We start from the raw sequence: 21,699 nt of genomic DNA on the forward strand, positions 1-21,699 counted from the left end.
TAAAAACTCTCAATTCCGATTTAGATCCGCAGTCGACGATGGGAACTTCTGAGATGCTCTAGATTGGGCATATGCAATAATGAAACCGAGAACGATTACCTTGAAAAGATAAAAAAAGGGGAACTAGGGTTACTGTAACTGTTATTTTGAAAACAACAATTTCTCTGACCGCGTTCCCAATTTTAAACATTTTTCATTAGATATCATTTTGACATTACCAGTTACTGAGGGGTAGCTCGATTTGCGATACAGTTTTAAAAGCGAGTGGCAGGTCGTGTCGTCGATGTAACTGTGCTTATGAATCTCCTGATTGCTTTTTCCTCAGTGTGATATTGGTTAAATTTTTATTTTCCTGCGATTTCGAATGTGCCACATGGGTCGTAGCCATTCGAACGAATTGTAACTTTCGCGCGTTTTTGTCTTCTGCGCTTCTTAGCTCGTTTTGTGTATCGCTTTGAGTAGCTGCACTTTCAAAAATTTAGTTTGAACATAATTTCAAATTATATTTCAAGTTCAAGTAGTAGATTGGTTTTATAAAAATTACCAGTAAATATGGCCGATGAAGATCAGCGCCTTCGTGATATTCAGCGGGAATATCTGGACTTCCTTGACGATGAGGTAATACCAAGTGTTGCTTTTGCTCTATTCTGAGACCTGGGGAATCATTAAACTTTTGACTTGGTTTACATAAAACTTTTCGTTCCTTTGTAGGAAGACCAAGGCACCTATTCGACTCATGTACGTAAAATGATAACGGATGAAAGCAAACGATTGGTGGTAAACGTAAACGATCTACGCCGTAAAAATCCGGAGCGAGCTTTTGCTCTGCTAAATAGTGCATTCGACGAACAGCTTGCATTCTCCCGTGCGCTCAAAGAGTATGTGTCTACAGTGGATCCGACTTATGCAAAAACTCAGGAGGATTTCTTCGTGGCTTTCGAAGGAAGTTTTGGAAATAAACACGTTACTCCTCGGTCCCTTACTTCTCGTTACTTGGGCAGTTTGGTTTGTGTGGAAGGCATCGTGACCAAGGTTTCACTCATTAGACCGAAAGTGGTCAAAAGTGTACATTATTGTGCTGCCACCAAGAAGGTGATGGAACGTCGATATACTGACCTTACCTCGTTCGATGCAGTTCCATCCAGTGCTGTCTATCCTACTAAAGACGATGAAGGAAATCCATTAGAAACTGAGTTTGGATTGTCTGTTTATAAGGACCATCAAACTTTGAGCATCCAAGAAATGCCCGAAAAAGCTCCAGCAGGACAGTTACCTAGATCGGTAGACGTAATTTGTGACGATGATTTGGTTGATCGATGTAAGCCTGGGGATCGAGTTCAAATTGTGGGAAATTATCGTTGTTTGCCAGGAAAGCAAGGCGGATACACTACAGGAACTTTCCGTACCATTTTGATTGCAAACAATGTCTCACAGTTGAATAAAGAAAGTACGCTAAGTGTTACGAGAGAGGAGATCAATTTATGTAAAAAGTTGGCAAAGAACAATGATATTTTCGAACTGCTTTCCAAGAGTTTAGCTCCATCGATTCATGGACACGAATATGTGAAAAAAGCAATACTTTGTCTACTTTTGGGGGGCATTGAGAAAAATTTGGCCAATGGAACTAGGCTTCGTGGCGATGTTAACGTTCTCCTGATCGGCGATCCCAGTGTGGCAAAGTCTCAGTTGTTACGTTACGTCTTGAACACAGCTCCACGGGCTATAACTACAACAGGGCGAGGCTCCAGCGGTGTTGGTTTGACAGCTGCTGTTACTACCGATCAGGAAACTGGAGAACGTAGATTGGAAGCTGGTGCTATGGTGCTGGCCGACCGTGGTGTCGTGTGTATCGATGAATTCGACAAGATGAGTGACATCGATCGTACTGCTATTCACGAGGTGATGGAACAGGGTAGGGTTACTATTTCGAAAGCGGGAATTCACGCGGCTCTCAACGCTCGCTGCTCGGTGCTTGCTGCAGCTAATCCCGTGTATGGAAGATACGATCAGTACAAAACACCGATGGAAAATATTGGATTGCAGGATTCACTACTTTCACGTTTCGATCTATTATTTGTGATGTTGGATGTGATCGACAGCGACCACGATAGAATGATTTCGGATCACGTTGTGAGAATGCATCGCTATCGCAATCCGAAAGAACAAGATGGTGATGTACTTCCCATGGGAGTCAGTGCCGTCGACATGTTGTCCACTATTAACCCAGAGTCTCGCGACGATAAGGAAACTCCTATGTATGAGAAATACGACCCTTTATTGCATGGCAGCACACGGAAACGAACAGATCAGATACTTTCGATGGAGTTCATGCGCAAATATATTCACATCGCAAAATGTTTAAAACCGAAGTTAACCGAGGGTGCCTGTGAGCTTATATCTAACGAGTATTCGCGACTGCGTTCGCAGGACCTTATGGACTCAGATGTAGCCCGCACTCAACCGGTAACAGCTCGTACACTGGAAACATTGATTCGTTTATCCACTGCTCACGCAAAGGCTCGAATGGCTCGCACTGTAACAGAGAAGGACGCACAAGCCGCAATCGAATTGATTCAATTTGCTTACTTCAAAAAAGTTCTGGAAAAAGAGAAAAAGAAGCGAAAGAGGACGGAAGATGACTCCGACGAAGAGGAAGAGGAGTTGGATAATGATGAGGAAGCTGGAACTCAAGGTTCTCGTACAAGTCGCCGTGTAAAACGAACCAGAACAGAAGATCACGATGACTCGGATACGGAGGAACTGGTCACAACCACGCCAGATGCCGGTGATCTCACTAAACGGTCCACTATTTCGACTGCTGCTGCAGGACAAAGTAAAGCCACAACTACGGCTCCGATGGAGACAGAATCAATTGTTGAAGAGATCTCTGAAGATCGCTTCAAGATCTTCAAACAAGGTGTTCATCAAGCGTTCCGGCAGGCTCGAGAACAGTCTCTTTCTGTAGCAAGGCTGACAAAGAACATCGACGAGAGTAGTGGAACAGAGGCGTTTACACAGGGCGAAGTAATGGCAGCTATCACGAGGATGACCGATGATAATCAGATAATGATGCACGATGACATCGTATTTTTAATTTGAAGCAGTTTCGCATCATGCATCACAAGTCTTCGAACTCTTACTGTTTCATTGTTTATGATATTTTTTTATTTGTGAAGCCTACATTATAATAACATACTTTGTGTTTTATTTAGCCAAATACTGTTTCTTATTAAACATGCTAGAGAAAGTCCCGGCTGACTAAAATTGTATGACGACATCAGCGTGATCTGGCGAAGCTCTTTTGAGTACGAAAACAGCTTCTCCAATAAACTTGGTCCTTTGTCGCTAGCTAGATAATGTTTCAAATAATTTCGTACTACTTTATCCGATCGACTACGTCCAATTTCTCGAATTGAAACACCTTTTTGCTTAGCTTCAATCATTCCCTTCTCTTTCTAACTCAAACCACTTCCTCTCGGCATTTTTAAGAAATTTTAGTGAGATTAACCTAAATTAAACCAATCAAATATCAAATTATTGAAAACATTCATTTGATAAATGTTATGAAGTGTTGCATGCGTTACTTTTTATGTAAGTTATGGGCATTACGAAGCGTTAAAAGCGTTACCTTTTTATAAGTTATAGACGTTACGAAGCTTTACATGCGTTATTTTTTTGTAAGCTATAGTTGTTACATGCGTTACTTTTTTGTGAATCATAGGTGTTACGAAGTGTTACATGCGTTAACTTTTTGTAAGTTATAGACGTGACGAAGTGTCACATGCATTACTTTTTTCTAAGATATAGACGTTGCGATGTAACATTTCGTGTAACTTTTTGATAAGTTATAGGCGTTACGAAGCTTTACATGCGTAACTTTTTTGTAAGTTATAGGCGTTACTAATCGTTACATGCGTTATTTTATGTAAGTCAGATGCGTTACGAAGTGTTACATTCATTACTTTATATAAGTTTTAAGCGTTACGAAGAATTACATGCGTTATAGTTTTGTAAGTTATAGGCGGACATCTTCAACCGAAATTCGAACAATGGCGTTTCGCAGACATACGTTTAGGAGGCCAAGGCAAGAATTAGAACGCATATGGCTATGATGATGATTGGGGGGTTTGGGTTAAAGGGCAGTCACCCCGGGCGCAATGTTTTGAGGAGTGCGGCAAATTAACTCTTTTTTTAAATTTCCTAGTCGAACCCTTCGGAAATGGAGTTCAGGATTCTTTTTGCTCACAAAACCATCGATGGGGTGGCAAATCTTATTTTGCCCCGGACGCCAATTTTCCTAGGTACGCCACTGAAGTGTCCACCCGTTTGAGTACATCATGTACGTTACCAACGTTTTAGAATATTAGTAGGATAACGCTATACGACGATCGAATACATCATCCTATTAAAAAGACTTCACTTCGAAGTGAACTGTGAACTGGAACACACGTGTTATTTTTGGCTCGAGTAAATTTGAGAAAACCACGGGTAGTTTCAATTGGCGACGAGGAAAATTTTGTTTAAAGTTAATTAAAAGTATTGGTGAAGTTGCGCGGTCAATTAAATAGAGTGAGAATAGTGTTTATTACCGTTCTTCTACGTTGATCAGCGATTGAAAACTGTGTTGAAAAAAATTAACAGCGTGAGGTGAAGCAACGCCCGAAGACGCCATCGAGAAAAATGAATAAAACGCGCACAGACGCCATCATCATTTCGGAAACGGCAACCATCGTTGGGAGCAAATTGCAACGCGAGGACATCTTTTTTCGGAAAGACAACGCTGTGTATAAAGGCGGTATGACGTTAGACGCCTTGCAATGGCCGTTAAAACCACGAGGAATTTAGCCCTATAAGGAAAAGTGTCGGCGTCCCTTCCGATAAGAGGTTCTACTGTCGGGAGAAAATATTTCAACGAAATTGTGTACAAGAGTTCGTGTATACAATACCCAAGAGTGTTGAACAACTGCTAAGTTGCAAGAAATAAAAAGAGGAAAATATAAAGTACGACAACTGTCGATTTTGGTAAAGGTCTATATAACTAGCAACGGATAGCGATTGGAAGCGTAAAGACCATGGCGCATCGCACACAACTTAGGAGCTGGAATCAGCCAAATTCGTTACCGAGACCAAACGTATTGGTAACACACGATACGCGAGATAGGGATCCAGGAGGAGAAATTAAAAAGGACAATCGAAACATTATGCGAGCTGGATACAGCACCGACGAAGAACCATTTAGGGGATTCCCTGAGGTTCAGGCGAAGGCCGGGAAGCGAAACGCGATCACGGTGAATTTGCCGGACGTCTGGTTACGGCGCTCAAAAAGAATCCGCCATCGAAAAATTGATCCTGAATACAGTTATTGATAGATAATTGATTCTGTATCTTCGAGATTTAAAATTATTATAATATTTGTTGAATTTTATATACCTTGTATTGTATAAATTTTATTAAGTTCATTTAATTGTAACATAACATTAAAAGGGCGGCGACTGAAGTGTCCACCCGTTCGAGTACATCATGTACGTTACCAACGTTTTAGAATATTAGTAGGATAACGCTATACGACGATCGAATACATCGTCCTAATAAAAAGACTTCACTTCAAAGTGAACTGTGAACTAGAACACACCTGTTATTTTTCGCTCGAGTAAATTTGAGAAAACCCCGGATAGTTTCAGCCACAAATGTAATGTTTCCCGTAATGTTTCATCATGACAACATTAGGTCACCTGTTGAGGCTTATTTAGGTATAAGTCTTTGAAAATTTCACCTCATCCACCCTATGATTGTCTCAGTTGAGGAAACAGAAAATTGAGTCGATTCAGTTCTACGCTTAGTTTTATTTGATTTGAAAATAATGAACTACTTGGAATACACTTGACTTGTAGTCCCGATTTCAGCTGTTCAATCCTAGATAAGTTATTTTTTTTTGTGTCTACGTCTTACTTTACTATGAGGCGACTTTTCAAAATTTGCCCGGTACAAGAAACTTAATCGTAAATATCTCGAGTTGTGAATGAACGTAGCAACATAATTCTTTTTACGTGCCATCAGAAATCATCAGATGATCAGGAATCAGTGATTAAATTTTCAACAGTGTGAGATAATCATAAATAACTCAAAAACTAAGTTTTATCGAACTTTTGGAAACAATGAGAGAAACTCATCACGCTTGCTTGCTGGATTGGAAATTTAATTAAATATTACATGTGATAACTTACACACTTAAATTTGATTGACAATTTCATCTGTTCAAAAATCGACAAGTTGCAAATTTTCAACCGAATTCTCAGCAAAGCATGACGTTTTTGTGATATTCTCCTTTTCGCGGATATCCACTTATATTCCAGACACTCGTTCGCGGCCTCTGACTCAACACAAGCCACCGTTCTTCCGCACTGTCACCCACCGCTACACACTAACCCAATCATACTCAATGTGGATATCACATTATTCAGGGTACCACATCCTCCCCATCAACAACAGTATTAATAAATATCAGTTATTAACAATTGTAATTACCGAGATATATTTGTAGTCTACCTACAGAGACCTAACCGTGGTTTTGATTGAGGCTAACCGCAGTTATCTGTCTTATAAGCTGTCAATGCCAGTCTTCAACATCTGCCTCCATTTATACTTCAATCCTTCAACCCTTTTCTGCTTTACCAGAAAAAAAAAATCAAAAATTTCTGCAGAAAAACTCGACACCTCTGAACCCAAATTATATTTATTCTTGCGTACGCTCTCTGTAATAAGTTGCAAACTCTTCACATGAAAAAAATATGCGATCTGTGACACAAAATATGTGTAGCATATTGGATTACAGAATCTGTGGTTGTCCATAATATATATGAACATGGCACCACCGCCAAAGCTTATGTACATGCTCTAGAAGCACCGAATGAAAACAGCAACCGTCCTGCGCTCCTTTCGATAAATTGCACCAAACATAAGAACGAGTGCGAATAGCAGCGGGTGAAACTCTTTCGTTCGCACACGTTACTTGAATCCTCAAGCACTCCATAACGCTAGACACTCACATAACTGAACACCAGCACGGCCATGCTTCGAAAACCAAATCACTCTCGCACAAAATGCCTCTGTTGCCATATTCTAATCAATTTATGAATTTAACGTGTATGTAACGCATACGGAAGCAGTTTAGTTTATACTACTTTCCTTGTATACGGAATAAACATGTGTGTTTTCCGGTACCGAAGGTTATCCAAAGGACATCAGCTGCTACTCTATCTCGTTCACATTTCAATCAACCATATGCTTTACAAAGCAGTGTTGACAGTTTTTTTGCTTCTGTCCTGTTTCGCACGTTTCTGAACTCTGAGTTGAACTCAATTCTTTGTTATTTGAATTTTCCAATATTGACCATGAGTTTAACTCGGTGCAATGAACTGCATGTTGGCCATGGGCTCTACCCGACGCAACAGTTTCTCTTATAATTATTCAATATTGACCATGCGCTTAACTCGGTGCAATATACTTCATGTTGGTCATGTGCTTAACCCGACGCAACAGTTATTCTTTTTTTAATATTGACCATGAGCTAAACTCGGTTCAATGAACTTTAAGTTCGCCATGGGCTTAACCCGACGCAACAGTTATTCTTCTTTTTTTTTCTTTTAATATTGACCATGAGCTAAACTCGGTTCAATGAACTTTATGTTGGCCATGGGCTTAACCCGACGCAACAGTTATTCTTTTTTTTAAATATTGACCATGAGCTAAACTCGGTTCAATGAACTTTATGTTGTTCATGGGCTTAACCCGACGCAACAATCTGTTTTTTGTTTGTTTACTATTCAACATTGACCATGAGCTTTACTCGGTGCACTGTACTCCATGTTGGTTATTTGCTTAACCCAACGCATCTCTTATCGTTTTTTTTTGCTGATTATTTTTAATTTTATTTGCAATGAGCTGAACTTGACTTACTCATTGCGCACTTCTGGCAACACTTGAAAAAAAAAACGCTTACCATCGTTCTTTCTTTTTCGGCTTTCTCGTCGTTTGTAAATCGTCTTAATCATACTTTCGATGAAAAAGAATTTAAGATTCTCCGGTTCAGTTTATCATGGCAGGATCGCCAATGTGATATTCTCCTTTCCGCGGATATTCACTTATATTCCAGACACTCGTTCGCGGCCTCTGACTCAAAACAAGCCACCGTTCTTCCGCACTGTCACCCACCGCTACACGCTAACCCAATCATACTCAATGTGGATATCGCATAATTCAGGATACCACCGTTTTGTCATTAGATTTTTCATCGTGACGTCACAAATGAACAAGCATTCATCCTTGACAGTTCAGCGGTACTGTTTACAAACAAACCTTAACAAAAATCGAAGTCACGTCTTAAACAATCATCTTTACACTTTGCAGCTAGTCACTTTTATTTAATAAATCTCAAAAACAAACCGTATCCAATCGTGAACAAATGTTTTAAAACTCTATTTAGGCGATATGGACCGTAAATGGTCTCATCCAAATTGTTAACAAACAAACAAAAAAATCGCTGTTTACAAACAGTACTGCTGGACTGTGTTCATTCGATTGAGGTTAGCAGCCCAAGTAACAATTCGAATGCCTTATGGTTTTGATTATAATTTATAGGAGTTTTGAAATTGATTTTTCAATCACTACCTGTTTTATGACAACTATAATAAGTGTCTCTTTTAACCAGTAATATCATGGTTTTCAAAGCTTCTATAAAACCCTTTACCTACACTAATAACAGAACTGAAAACAAAACAATTTGTACTAGGATAAAACCATGCAAACACTCTTAATATTGCTTTCAAACATTTTCTTTAAAACATTATTGTCAGTTAAATTCTTCCATAAATCTAGTTTTGTGTGTGTGCGTGTTCATTGGATGACAATTTCACTCAGAGCAAATTTGAGGGTTCTAAAGTACATTTATGACACATTAGTTGTAGGCTATTTGATTTATTGCTTCTTAGGTTAAGTGTAATTTGCATTAAAGGGAATTTCATGGCCGCCATTATGATGTTCTATACCGTAGCATTTATTACAATAAAAAAACTTCGAAATGCAAAAACGAGGGAATATGATGGACTTTCATGATTCGTTTTCAGAATGTATGCACAAGTGTTAACACCACGAAATAGTTTTATACAAAAATGACGATGAATCACGAGAAATAATTTTCATAAATCATGAAGAATATTGCAAAAACCGCATTTATTTCAAGGCGATTAGTTATAATTCTTATTTTTATCCTTACATTCACGATAAAAATAAAAGTGCATGAAGTTTTTACGTTCGGAAACAGTCTCAAACTCGTAAAAAAATCTAATATATTCTTACTGATTGCATTCAAAGTTGACATGACTAGGGATGTCGTAATATCGATCGATTAATCGAGTAATCGATTTGTAACCCAGATAATCGAGTAATATTTAATCGATTAGCTTAGAATTAATATTCGATTATTGAGCTAATCGAATAATTTAAAATATCCCATAGTAATAATCGAATAAATAATCGAGTAATCGATTAATGACCCAGATAATCGAATAAATTTCAATCGATTAGTATCAAAATTAAATTCGATTATTAACTAATCGAGTAATTCGAAATTTCCGACATCCCTAGACATGACACACACACATAGTCAAAAAATATATTATCAAAACGTCAGTTTATTCATAGCGGAATTCATTCCATCCAAATAAATTTAATGTTGATCGTAAAGCTGGTTTCAAAATTTTCTTGAATTTGGAGTTTTAAAGCAGGTTTATGCTGATTCTTCATTTTGATTTATAAACCTTATGAAGAATGGTCCACTTGGCAGAAACATGCTCTTATATAGGTTTTCAGAAGGCTTTCGTGGAGTTTAAAGTTTTATTGCAAGATTTATTATGTAGCATTGAAGACAGCTACAAGTATTTATTAATATTCAAAATGTTACTTGGGAGTGACGGTAAAAAACCTAATTGCGGCATCTTCCGATACTGTTGTGAAAAATGTTTCTTTTTGCTGTAGCAACCTGATATTTCAGCTAAACTCATATGATACTTGTGTTGTTTTCCTCCTCTAGTGGTTACATGGATTATTGAGAAGTCACATCAAATTGTATCAGAATAACGAGATATGTAGTTACGGCTCCCAGAGTCTGAAAATACAAAATTATCTAGAAAAAGTTGTTGATTTTGTTTACAAATATCCTCACCGAGAAGATCAATGCACCGTCAAATGTAAACCATATACATGAAACTCTAACGGGTCTTTGATAAATTTGACTAGAAAAAAGTATCAACTAAAAAAAATTGAAAACAAAACTAAATAACGTTATCAGTTTTTAATTCTTAAACACGCTTACCTTTTCTCGAACACCGTCATCAGTAACGAATGCAACTGCTTTATGGAGAAGTTTACCTATTCGCCTGGACTGAAAAATGATATAATATTGATACTTGTGTATTAAGAAATAAACATTCCGAATTTCGCTATGTTTCATACACACACACCTCCGAATTCACCATTTCTCCGAGTATCGCAGTGGACATTTGATAGCTACTGTAGTAGAGACTCCAAAGAAAATTATGAATCCCCACGTAAATATTTGCCTTATCTGGATTTATTAGTCCTCGGTATAGAGTAAAAAAGCTAAGGATACTAATACATGACGATCCTAGGTGAGTCAGGAGCAACTGTATGCCATAGGTTCGATTGTAGTGATCCACAAATTGCATCAGATCACTGAATAGATTAGCTATTCCTGTAACGCGAACTGTTAGTGTGAGACTGTTTTTGGATATGTAGTACAGACGAAATTGATTAACCGATTCCATTTCCGTCGGCAATATCTCGCTAGAATTGTCACAAAATGTTAGATATTCTGTTACTGTTCTGAAAACAAATAAACTCCTACCGGAAATAACGATTCAGAGATTTGAATCGATATTGGGCTGCGTACTGCATTACGAGATGCTGCCCAGCCAATGTCGTAATCATTGCATTTGGAATAGTGATGCTAACAAACAGTATAGTAAAATTGAATAGAACACCGTCGGTAGCTTGGAAAATCAAATATGCCGCAGCCATAATTATGAGCCACACATATACCACCGTGAATATAACCAACGTATTGAGCCAACGATTTTGAGCTTTCAAGTTTATTACATGTCCCATGGCTTTTAGCTGGTTTGAAATTGGAAAGAAACAGAAGAAAAACGGTAATAAACCTTTCATGGTTATAACCTGAGTACGTCTAACTTTCGTTTTGGGGTGTCGTTTCAAAGATTTGTTGTGCAAAAATGTGAAAGAATTTGATCGCGAATATTTTCGTTGCACCGAACAAAATAGCATAATCCTCCGAAGTTCTTATTTTTATTTCGAATCTTGGAAGAACTTTGAAGAAATTCGAACAGTCGAGGGCTAGGCAATCAGCTCGACAAACTATAAAAATTCAAAAAAATTGATATCTTCTATTCACCGATTTCGGTAAAATGATCGATTGCTGATGTAATCACAGTAATTTATAAAACTGTATTTATTGCATTTTGAATTGCCAAGGAAATTAAATGTAATTTTTCAGTGCTTTTTTCGTCGAGATAAAATCTAAATTTTAAGTGTGTATACACAATACCACTGAAATTATTCACAAAAAGACCCAATGGAATAAAACAACTGTGCAAATAAATTATAGTTCAGACAACCGAATAATGCGTTTCACCAATCAATGCAGCGAATGCAAAAAAATCCCAGCTCTGTCATAGAAATAATACAGTAACTAAGTTAAAATTGTAGATTATTTATATGTATATATATTTATTTCTCGATCAATTTCACTGAAAATACTTTAGAATATCATGATGTGTAACTTGGTAGCGTTCGTCTGTTTTCTAAGATGCTGGTATGTATATAACGCCATCAATACCGAATACTCTTATACATGAGTATTTCAAAAGATCATGTTTTTCCTTGAGTGATCAACGTCTCTGAAGATCAACAGGATGTCGTATAGCAGGACATGTCACAGGAAAAATCGAGCACAGTCGATGTCGGGGGACTAAGTGCAGAAAGCATGTTGAAGTTTTCGGTGTTGTCTTGAGGGTGTTTTTGATAAGAATAGAGTGTACAGATATAAATTTCTGATATAATTGATAGAAGTAGTTGTAAATGAACTTTGAAAGAAATACCCCAACTAACGAATAGTTCGGATAAAAGGGACTGATTTGGCTAAATCAGCTTCCAAAGTTGGTAAACGTGCGCAATTCAGGCCCCAATGTGGTTCTTATCCTCTTGTCCAGTAACTCCTATCCCTACCTCCCCTCAGTGCCGGCTGGGGTACGAGTAACCATAGGAAAGATCGGGTAACCAACTCCGGTGGGACCTGGGTCGTATGCTGACAGGGAAGGGGGGGGGGTCTTGCCTTCTCTTTACAGATAGTGTCCTACCCGAGCGTCTGTTCCCCATGTCGGGGCGGCTCGCGACAGCGTATGTTCTCCATGTTAGGAGCGGCAGATTACCGTCCTGATTGGAAGCTTGGCACATGGAACTGCAAATCGCTTTGCTTCCCAGGATACGACCGAATGCTGCACGATGAGCTTCAAATCCGCGGCTTCGATGTCGTAGCACTGCAGGAACTTTGTTGGATGGGACTGAAGGTGTGGAAAATTGGACATTGGGCTACCTTCTACCAGAGCTGTGGCACAAACAGCGTTCTAGGAACGGGATTTGTAGTGTTGGGCAAGATGCGCCAGCGCGTGATTGGGTGGCAGCCAATCAGTGATAGGATGTGCGTATTGAATATCAAGGGCCGTTTCTTCAGTTATAGCATTATCAACGTGAACTGCCCATGATGAGAAGGGAGCCTTTTACGCGCAGCTGGAACGAATCTACGACAGCTGGGCACGGCGGGATGTAAAACTCGTCATCGGAGACATGAATGCTCAGGTAGGCCGGGAGGCAATGTACAGGACCGTGATCGGGCTGGAGAGCCTGCACGCGGTAACAAACGACAACGGTCAACGATGCGTAAACTTTGCAGCCATCCGCGGAAGCACCTTGAGTAGCACTGCTGCAACCATACTAGGTACGAGGTTATCGAATCTATGAAATGACTGGTTTGACGGCGAATGTCAGCAGTTGGTCGAAGAGAAGAATGCAGCAAGTGCGAGGATGCTGGCAGGCGCGGAACAGACAGAACACGGTTTTCCGGAAGAAAAAGCGTCACCAGGAAGACCAAGATCGCGAAGCGATGGAACAGCTGTACCGCGCAAATGACACACGGAAGTTCTATGAGAAGGTGAACCGCTCACGTAGAGGCTACACGCCACAGGCCGAAATGTGCAGAGATACCAGTGGTAATCTTCTCACGAACGAACGTGAGGTGATCGGCAGGTGGAAGCAGTACTATGACGAGCATCTGAATGGCGAAGCACAAGATACAGAGAACAGCACAGGAATCAATCTGGGTACACGCTCAGCCGACGACAGATTCCCAGCACCTGATCTGTCGGAGATAAGTGAGGAGATCGGCAAGCTGAGGAACAACAAAGCCGCGGACAATGACCAGTTACCAGGCGAGCTGCTCAAACATGGAGGAGAGGCACTGGCTAGAGCGCTGCACTGGATGATTTCTAAGATTTGGGAGGAGGAGATTCTACCGATGGAGTGGTATGTCCCGTCTAAAAAAGGGCGATAAGCTAGATTGTTGCAATTACGGTGCAATCATATTGCTGAACGCCACCTACAAGGTACTCTCCCAAATCCTTTGCCGTCGTCTATCACCAATAGCTAAGGAATTCGTAGGGTCGTACCAAGCGGGATTTACTGGAGCCCGCGCCACTACGGATCACATATTCGCGATAAGACAAGTACTCCAGAAGTGTTGTGAATACAACGTACCCACGCATCACCTATTTCCCGAATAAACTGACGCGATTGGTCAAAGCAACGATGGATAGAGTGATGTGCTACGTCCGAGTATCTGGGACGCTCTCGAGTCCCTTCGAATCTCGGAGAGGGCTACGTCAAGGTGATGGACTTCCTTGTATCTTGTTCAATATTGCCCTGGAAGGTGTGATTCGAAGAGCGAGGATCGACACGAGTGGCACGATCTTCCGAAAGTCCGTACAACTTTTTGGCTTTGCTGACGATATTGATATTGTGACACGTAACCTTGAGAAGATGACGGAAACCTACATCGGACTGAAAGCTGATGCTAGGCGTATCGGACTGGCCATAAATGCGTTGAAAACAAAATACATGAGAGGAAGAGGCTCTAGAGAAGAAACACTACGCCTCCCACCACGAATATTGATAGACGGTGACGATATCGAGGTGGTTGACGAGTTCGTGTATTTGGGCTCACTGGTGACCGCCGATAATGACACCAGCAGAGAAATTCATAGACGTATTTTGGCAGGAAATCGTGCGTACTTTGGACTCAGAAAAACCCTCCGATCGAGAAAAGTACGCCACCGCACGAAATTGACCATCTACAAAACGCTAATTAGACCGGTTGTTCTCTATGGCCACGAGACCTGGACTATGCTGGCAGAGGACCAACGCGCCCTCAGTGTTTTCGAAAGAAAGGTACTGAGGACCATCTATTGCGGAGTGCAGATGGAAGACGGAACGCGAAGACGGCGTATGAATCACGAATTGCAACAGCTGCTAGGAGAGCCACCTATCGTACGGACAGCTAAAATCGGACGTCTACGATGGGCTGAGCATGATCATCTTGTTTGTTTATAAATTTAGCGTATAAAAAACTGACTGCGCTTGTGATAGAGTTAAATGAATAGTGTGGAACAGGAACGATTTTTAATGGTATTTCGTATATCATATATTCAAAGCAGGGGCCTTACATCAAGATGCTAGAACGCGCAATTTCATATTATTGGCCCAAGGTGAACATTGCAAAATTTATCAATATTTTTTCCAAGATATAATCTGCAATATTCTTTTTTGTTCAGAACAAGATCTATGACTATTGTTACCTATAATCTTCACCTTCATCACTTAAAAATCAACTTTGATTGTATTCATTGATATCCATACTATCCATTGTAACAAGAAACATTTGAACTCAAATATCCCTGAAGTCATAGATAATTCTACACGTTAAAGATTTAGTTTTGTTGCAGTGTGCAGTGCGAGCAATATTATAATTTTAAGAAACACTTTTACTTTGCGATCAAATTTAAAAATTTCCATCAGAATCTCCAAGGCCTTTTTGCGATTGTGAATATTTTGACTCGTTGCGATAATCAGAAATAATATCCCAATCCGTATCAACCATCGCGTTAGATAACGTAGAATCAGAGAAGTCGATTTGAAATTCGCGACATCCACTTGCAAGTTGAGAACAAAAATTCCAATCTGGACAGCTATCGCGATAAAGTATGCGTATGGAATACGTTTATGAGTCGGGAGCTTGCCTGGCTCACGATAGTGCAAGGGTGACAAACCGAACTTTTCACTGATCCAATGACCAATCCAGAGAACGTCGAAAAAGGTCTCGTGTCTGCGCAGGTTCTTGAGAAAAATTTTGACGAACCCAGACATTGTTCGTTTCGAGGATTAGTCTGTACTGTTGTGTTTTCAATAGCCCAAATGTCATTAGATAGGAATTTTCGATTATGTAGATGTTAAGATTTATTGCCGATAATTAATCAAGTGATGAACATACATTAATATCGCATGCCAGTGAGTAAAAAATGGCTTGGGCTCTTCGCTTGGGAGGAATTCCGGTGGTCGGTCAAAACTTGGTTGTACTGCGACAACTGCCATTCCCATTCCGAGTTCTTCACATTTTTGTCGTGAATACGACTTACTTTGCTATGGGGCGCCTTTTTAATATCTACCGTGTACCAGAATGGGTAGAAGAACCTAATCATGAATATCTTTTGTTGTATTCAACGCAGCAACATAATTTTTTCTCCATGTCATTGGAAATCGGACGTCTACGATGGGCTGAGCATGATCATCTTGTTTGTTTATAAATTTAGCGTATAAAAAACTGACTGCGCTTGTGATAGAGTTAAATGAATAGTGTGGAACAGGAACGATTTTTAATGGTATTTCGTATATCATATATTCAAAGCAGGGGCCTTACATCAAGATGCTAGAACGCGCAATTTCATATTATTGGCCCAAGGTGAACATTGCAAAATTTATCAATATTTTTTCCAAGATATAATCTGCAATATTCTTTTTTGTTCAGAACAAGATCTATGACTATTGTTACCTATAATCTTCACCTTCATCACTTAAAAATCAACTTTGATTGTATTCATTGATATCCATACTATCCATTGTAACAAGAAACATTTGAACTCAAATATCCCTGAAGTCATAGATAATTCTACACGTTAAAGATTTAGTTTTGTTGCAGTGTGCAGTGCGAGCAATATTATAATTTTAAGAAACACTTTTACTTTGCGATCAAATTTAAAAATTTCCATCAGAATCTCCAAGGCCTTTTTGCGATTGTGAATATTTTGACTCGTTGCGATAATCAGAAATAATATCCCAATCCGTATCAACCATCGCGTTAGATAACGTAGAATCAGAGAAGTCGATTTGAAATTCGCGACATCCACTTGCAAGTTGAGAACAAAAATTCCAATCTGGACAGCTATCGCGATAAAGTATGCGTATGGAATACGTTTATGAGTCGGGAGCTTGCCTGGCTCACGATAGTGCAAGGGTGACAAACCGAACTTTTCACTGATCCAATGACCAATCCAGAGAACGTCGAAAAAGGTCTCGTGTCTGCGCAGGTTCTTGAGAAAAATTTTGACGAACCCAGACATTGTTCGTTTCGAGGATTAGTCTGTACTGTTGTGTTTTCAATAGCCCAAATGTCATTAGATAGGAATTTTCGATTATGTAGATGTTAAGATTTATTGCCGATAATTAATCAAGTGATGAACATACATTAATATCGCATGCCAGTGAGTAAAAAATGGCTTGGGCTCTTCGCTTGGGAGGAATTCCGGTGGTCGGTCAAAACTTGGTTGTACTGCGACAACTGCCATTCCCATTCCGAGTTCTTCACATTTTTGTCGTGAATACGACTTACTTTGCTATGGGGCGCCTTTTTAATATCTACCGTGTACCAGAATGGGTAGAAGAACCTAATCATGAATATCTTTTGTTGTATTCAACGCAGCAACATAATTTTTTCTCCATGTCATTGGAAATGTGTTAAGCGATTTATGTTAAAATTTTCAGTAAAGTAGTAGTAAAGTTTACAAATAGCACAAAATTGAAATTTTCTAAAATGTTTGTTATGAGCGAACATTAAGGTGAAATTCAGTTCACCAAAAAATTTTGAATAATACAGGCGACTTAATTACTCATGCGATGTAATTCTTGAAGACCTAATTTGTCAAATGACGGAAAATTTAATTTTTAATGACTTAATGTTAGATTAGCTTGAATTTTACTGGTTTCGACTGTAACTTGCGTTCTGCTAGCAGGTGCGCCTGTATGAATTTAGATGCACCTTTTACCAGCCAAGCAGATGCATGCTTTTGTGGCTCAGTCGATTAACAGACGTACTTGCGATCCAATGATTCTCGGTTCAAGTCGCGGCGGTTGCTATCAGTATTCTTTATTTTTATTTCAATGAATTTTATGTCATGGAGTTTTAGACACAATTTTAAATGTTCTTCCACGTAAATATGCGTGAACTGCGACGCTCCACGCATCTAATGTGCATCTAATAAGATGTAAAACGAATCATCGCACAAAACGTATCGTACAAAACCGACACATAGAAATACGGAATATTTTCAGTATTTGGCTTTCGAAATGTTTTGTGCGCTAGTAGAACAGCCAGTAACGACGATCAATTTAGTCATTGAATTTATAACCAAATTGCTCTTATAATTTATTTTCTCGTCTATTGTCTATTGTATTTTTTGTTACAGATAAAAATCTTCGGCATGATGACAACTCTTCACCTGACTGATTCCAACTATGCATCATTTTATATAAGAACTGAATAATATTCAAACAAGATCTTCTCATATGGAATTACAACTAGCTTGAAAGATGTTCACTAAAAATATCTAGTTTGTGAAGTGCATATCATATCAGTATATAAGTGAATTATATGTTACCATTTCTCATGAATTTTTGAAGGAACTATGGATACTTTTCGTCCACGCTTGGCCAGTAAATATCAATAATTTATTGTTTTAGAATTCGTAAAATCGAAGATGACGGCTTTCGGTTTGTGGATGTTCTTTCAAATGGCTCTACAATTTGTATTTTCATGGTGGATTTGACAAGTAAGTCATTGAAGTTAATATCATATTGATTCCCAAATTAAATTTAAAAACTCTAATTGCTAAATACGATTTGTTGTGGATTTTTCAAATCATGAATGATGAATATTTTGGTTAAGTTTTCAATTCTCGAAATTGTTAATACTTTAATTCTTAGGTTGCTGTCAGAGTGAGCGCGGAACGCGGACCGAAGCGAAGCGATTCAATACGATATACTGGTTTCGCATCGCATTCACTCTGACAGGTTTGCTTTGATCAAATGGAACTAGCTCGCACGCGCGCTTCGACGCTTCGCGTGACGCTTTTACTCTGACAGCAACCTTAGTGTTCAATTTTTCGTTTCGGTTTTTGCAATGACTGGGCGGAAACAGATTGAGAAATTAAATTAATGAGAACTCACAGAAACGATGATTTTTTGAGAAAAGATACATCTTGAGGCAGAACCTGCGTTCTGATGCATTCCGTGCATACAAATACGTGTACAAATGGTACACAAAACGCGGACTGCCACTGAGAAAGATAGCAAAAATGGAAGGAGTAAGTGAAAAATCCGCACGAAATGCAATCAGGAACGTGAGGATAACACCTTTGAGGATAAACCGAAAACGGGTCGAAAAAAAGGTCCTGCTAACCCTCAGTTGGATAAACGTATACTGATGGCGTTCGAGCAAAAGAAGGAGGTTTCAGTTCGGGATGTGGCCAAAAAAGTGGGCACTTCGAAGTCAAATGTTCTTCGTGCTAAAAAACGTTTGAATTTTCGAGCCTATAAAAAGCAGAAACAATCAAAACGTAGTCCGAAACAAGAAGCATCGATCAGGCCGAGGGTTCGAAAGCTGTACAATACGATTCTTGCTGGAAATTTGAACTGCATAATCATGGACGACGAAACCTACGTGAAACTCGATTACAAATCCTTGCCGGGACCACAATATTATACGGTGCGAGAAGGGCAAGTGTTAAACCAGTCCAAGACATCGATTGAAGTCGAAAAATTTTATAAGAAAGCTTTTGTAGCTGCGGTAAGATTTCGAAACCCTTCATCACCACTGCTTCAATGAACAGCGAAATATACATCAAGGAATGTTTACAAAAACGACTTCTCCCCATGATTCGAAGCCACAAGGATCCTGTTGTCTTCTGGCCAGATCTTGCTTCTTGCCACTACTCGAAACCAACGGTAGAATGGTACCAAAAATGTCGCTTTCGTCCCAAAATCCACCAAATTGCTCACAACTTCGATCAATTGAGGAATTTTAAGCATTAACGAAGGCACATCTTAGGCAACATGTCTCGGCAGCCGAAACCATTCAACAGTTCGAAAAAGATTGGAAAAATCGGAGCTTCTCAATTTTATTTATTTATTTATTTATTATTATTAGCTCCATCTGACTGTTGTCCACATGAAATAAAAACTTAAAACTATACACAAAACTAAATACGTGACTTGATTCGTGAAATAAACCGGGTGGATGGTTCTCCAAACTCATGAAACTCCTCGAAAGTTGTGAAGGTTCGAATCATTGCAGTTATTGGTTCGAAATACCCAAAAGTAGTGCGATGAAAACGTGGCTCAAGTAAAGTACTACTACGAAGAACTCTCGGAAGAACTCGAAAATTCAACATGGAGAGTAGCTCAGAGCTATCAACTTCACCATTCAATAACTTAGCCACAAAACTAGCTTGATGAATACGCCGACGCCGTTCTAATGTATCCATGCTCAATAATCTACATCGATCATCATACGAAGGAAGGTTTATGGGGTCTCGCCATGGTAGATTACGAAGTGCCAATCGAATGAATTTGCGTTGTACATTTTCAATCTTTAAACTCCACGTCAATTGATAGGGCAGCCAAACAACAGATACGTTTTCTAGAATTGGACGGACGAGTGAACAGTATAATGCTTTTAGACAGTACGGGTCAGTGAAATTCTTTGCAATTTTCGATATGAAACCCAATTGTCGATTAGCTTTAGCGATAACGGCCGCGCGGTGGTGATTGATAGTGAGTTTTTGATCAAGCAATACACCTAGATCACTGATCAGGTCAGCTCTTCGGAGGATCGCTCCATTAATATTATACTCAAACATAATTGGCTTCTTGATACGGTGAAACGGCACAACTATACATTTCGAAACACTAACAGTTAGCTTATTCCGATGACACCAATCGACGAAGAGGTCCAAAGTAGACTGAAGACGGATGCAATCTTCGGTGGTACGAACGACAAAATACAGTTTCAAATCATCGGCATATGCAATCCTACAACCAGGCTGAAGTCGTAGCATCACATCGTTGAAATACAGGATGAATAACAATGGGCCTACGTTGCTACCTTGTGGCACACCAGATGAATTTGTGAAATTCGAAGACGTTGTCGAGTCGAGTTTAACACGGAGGGTTCTATCCGTCAAGTAAGATTGCAGCCAATTGGTAAATCGTCCAGATACCCCAAGCTTGAATAGCTTGGCTATGAGAATGTCGTGGTTGATCGAATCAAAAGCTGTTTTCAGATCAGTATATATAGTCTCGATCTGGAATCCGAGTTCAAAATTTTCAAAACAAGTAGAGGTGAAACTTAAAAGATTCGTTGTCACTGAACGCTTGGGCATGAATCCATGCTGATCTTCCGATATATAGCATTTAATCGCTTCGAGGAGTACATCACTTACGACAATTTCAAAAATTTTTGAAGCAGCGGATAAGCTAGTAATTCCTCTGTAGTTTGCCACATTACGTTTATCTCCTTTTTTGTAAACGGGGACCATTAACGATTGCTTCCAAATAGCGGGAAAACGTGAATCAATTAGTGATTGGTTGTATAATTGGCAATAGTGCGACAATTTGTCACATTGTCATCCGATAATTTCTGGAATTTCTCGTAATAGAATAACCATAACTAGATTTTGGTGTATGGCGCAGTCAAATGTGTCACGAACGGTAAAAATCGAATAGTGGCTATCAAATGAGCATAAGTTCGTCGAATTTGGCAAAGTTATCTCCGACCAAATCGAACAGATATAAAAAAGTCCCGTTTGTCGGTTACGTCATTTATACCTACATATATGCGGAACATAAAGAATATTTTATTTGAATTGCGAAAGATACGAATAAACCAATAATAGCTTTCAAACGAACCCAAGTATGTAGATTAAAAAGTGCGACAGATGTACTATTGTATCTCCGAAGCCGTTAATTTCACAGTTAATTAATGACCCAATAGTAGCTTTCAAATTAGCCCAAGGTTATTGAAATCGATTAAGCCAGCTTAGAGAAATTGAGCGGATAGTTAAGTGCGGTTTGTCGGTTGCGTCACTTATTCCATTACATCTCCAGAGTCGTCCGCATTTGCTATTCGATCTTGGGTTGGGTTATAATGGATATTGGAGGGCCCTAAAT

General features: G+C 39.3%; 2 protein-coding genes across 2 annotated transcripts; one reads left to right on the top strand and one right to left on the bottom strand.

The window, feature by feature from the left end:
* The first annotated feature begins 441 nt into the window (after nt 1–441).
* On the top strand, nt 442–3,176 carry LOC131432099 (DNA replication licensing factor Mcm3). Its single transcript, XM_058598172.1, has 2 exons — nt 442–618; nt 712–3,176. Exons 1-2 carry the CDS (start codon nt 553–555, stop codon nt 3,097–3,099), a joined length of 2,454 nt encoding a protein of 817 aa, XP_058454155.1. The 5' UTR covers nt 442–552; the 3' UTR covers nt 3,100–3,176.
* Nucleotides 3,177–10,099: 6,923 nt separating this feature from the next.
* LOC131428723 (uncharacterized) lies at nt 10,100–15,567 on the bottom strand. Its single transcript, XM_058592770.1, has 6 exons — nt 15,355–15,567; nt 10,922–11,190; nt 10,518–10,860; nt 10,370–10,438; nt 10,220–10,306; nt 10,100–10,162 (listed from the first exon to the last, which is right to left on the bottom strand). The coding sequence occupies exons 1-6, from the start codon at nt 15,565–15,567 to the stop codon at nt 10,100–10,102; spliced, it is 1,044 nt and encodes a 347-aa protein (XP_058448753.1).
* Nucleotides 15,568–21,699: the final 6,132 nt, after the last annotated feature.

The sequence above is a fragment of the Malaya genurostris genome, chromosome 2 (assembly GCF_030247185.1).
Source record: "Malaya genurostris strain Urasoe2022 chromosome 2, Malgen_1.1, whole genome shotgun sequence".
NCBI classification, from domain to species: domain Eukaryota; kingdom Metazoa; phylum Arthropoda; class Insecta; order Diptera; family Culicidae; genus Malaya; species Malaya genurostris.

Excerpts from the sequence above, each read along its gene's own strand:
- LOC131428723 (XM_058592770.1), bottom strand. The coding sequence starts at position 15,567 with ATGTCTGGGTTCGTCAAAATTTTTCTCAAGAACCTGCGCAGACACGAG. Across the intron at positions 10,861-10,921 it reads TCTCTGAATCGTTATTTCCG|CGAGATATTGCCGACGGAAA; the intron begins GTAGGAGTTTAT and ends TGACAATTCTAG. Across the intron at positions 10,163-10,219 it reads ACGGTGCATTGATCTTCTCG|ACTCTGGGAGCCGTAACTAC; the intron begins GTGAGGATATTT and ends TTGTATTTTCAG.
- LOC131432099 (XM_058598172.1), top strand. The coding sequence starts at position 553 with ATGGCCGATGAAGATCAGCGCCTTCGTGATATTCAGCGGGAATATCTG. Across the intron at positions 619-711 it reads TGGACTTCCTTGACGATGAG|GAAGACCAAGGCACCTATTC; the intron begins GTAATACCAAGT and ends GTTCCTTTGTAG.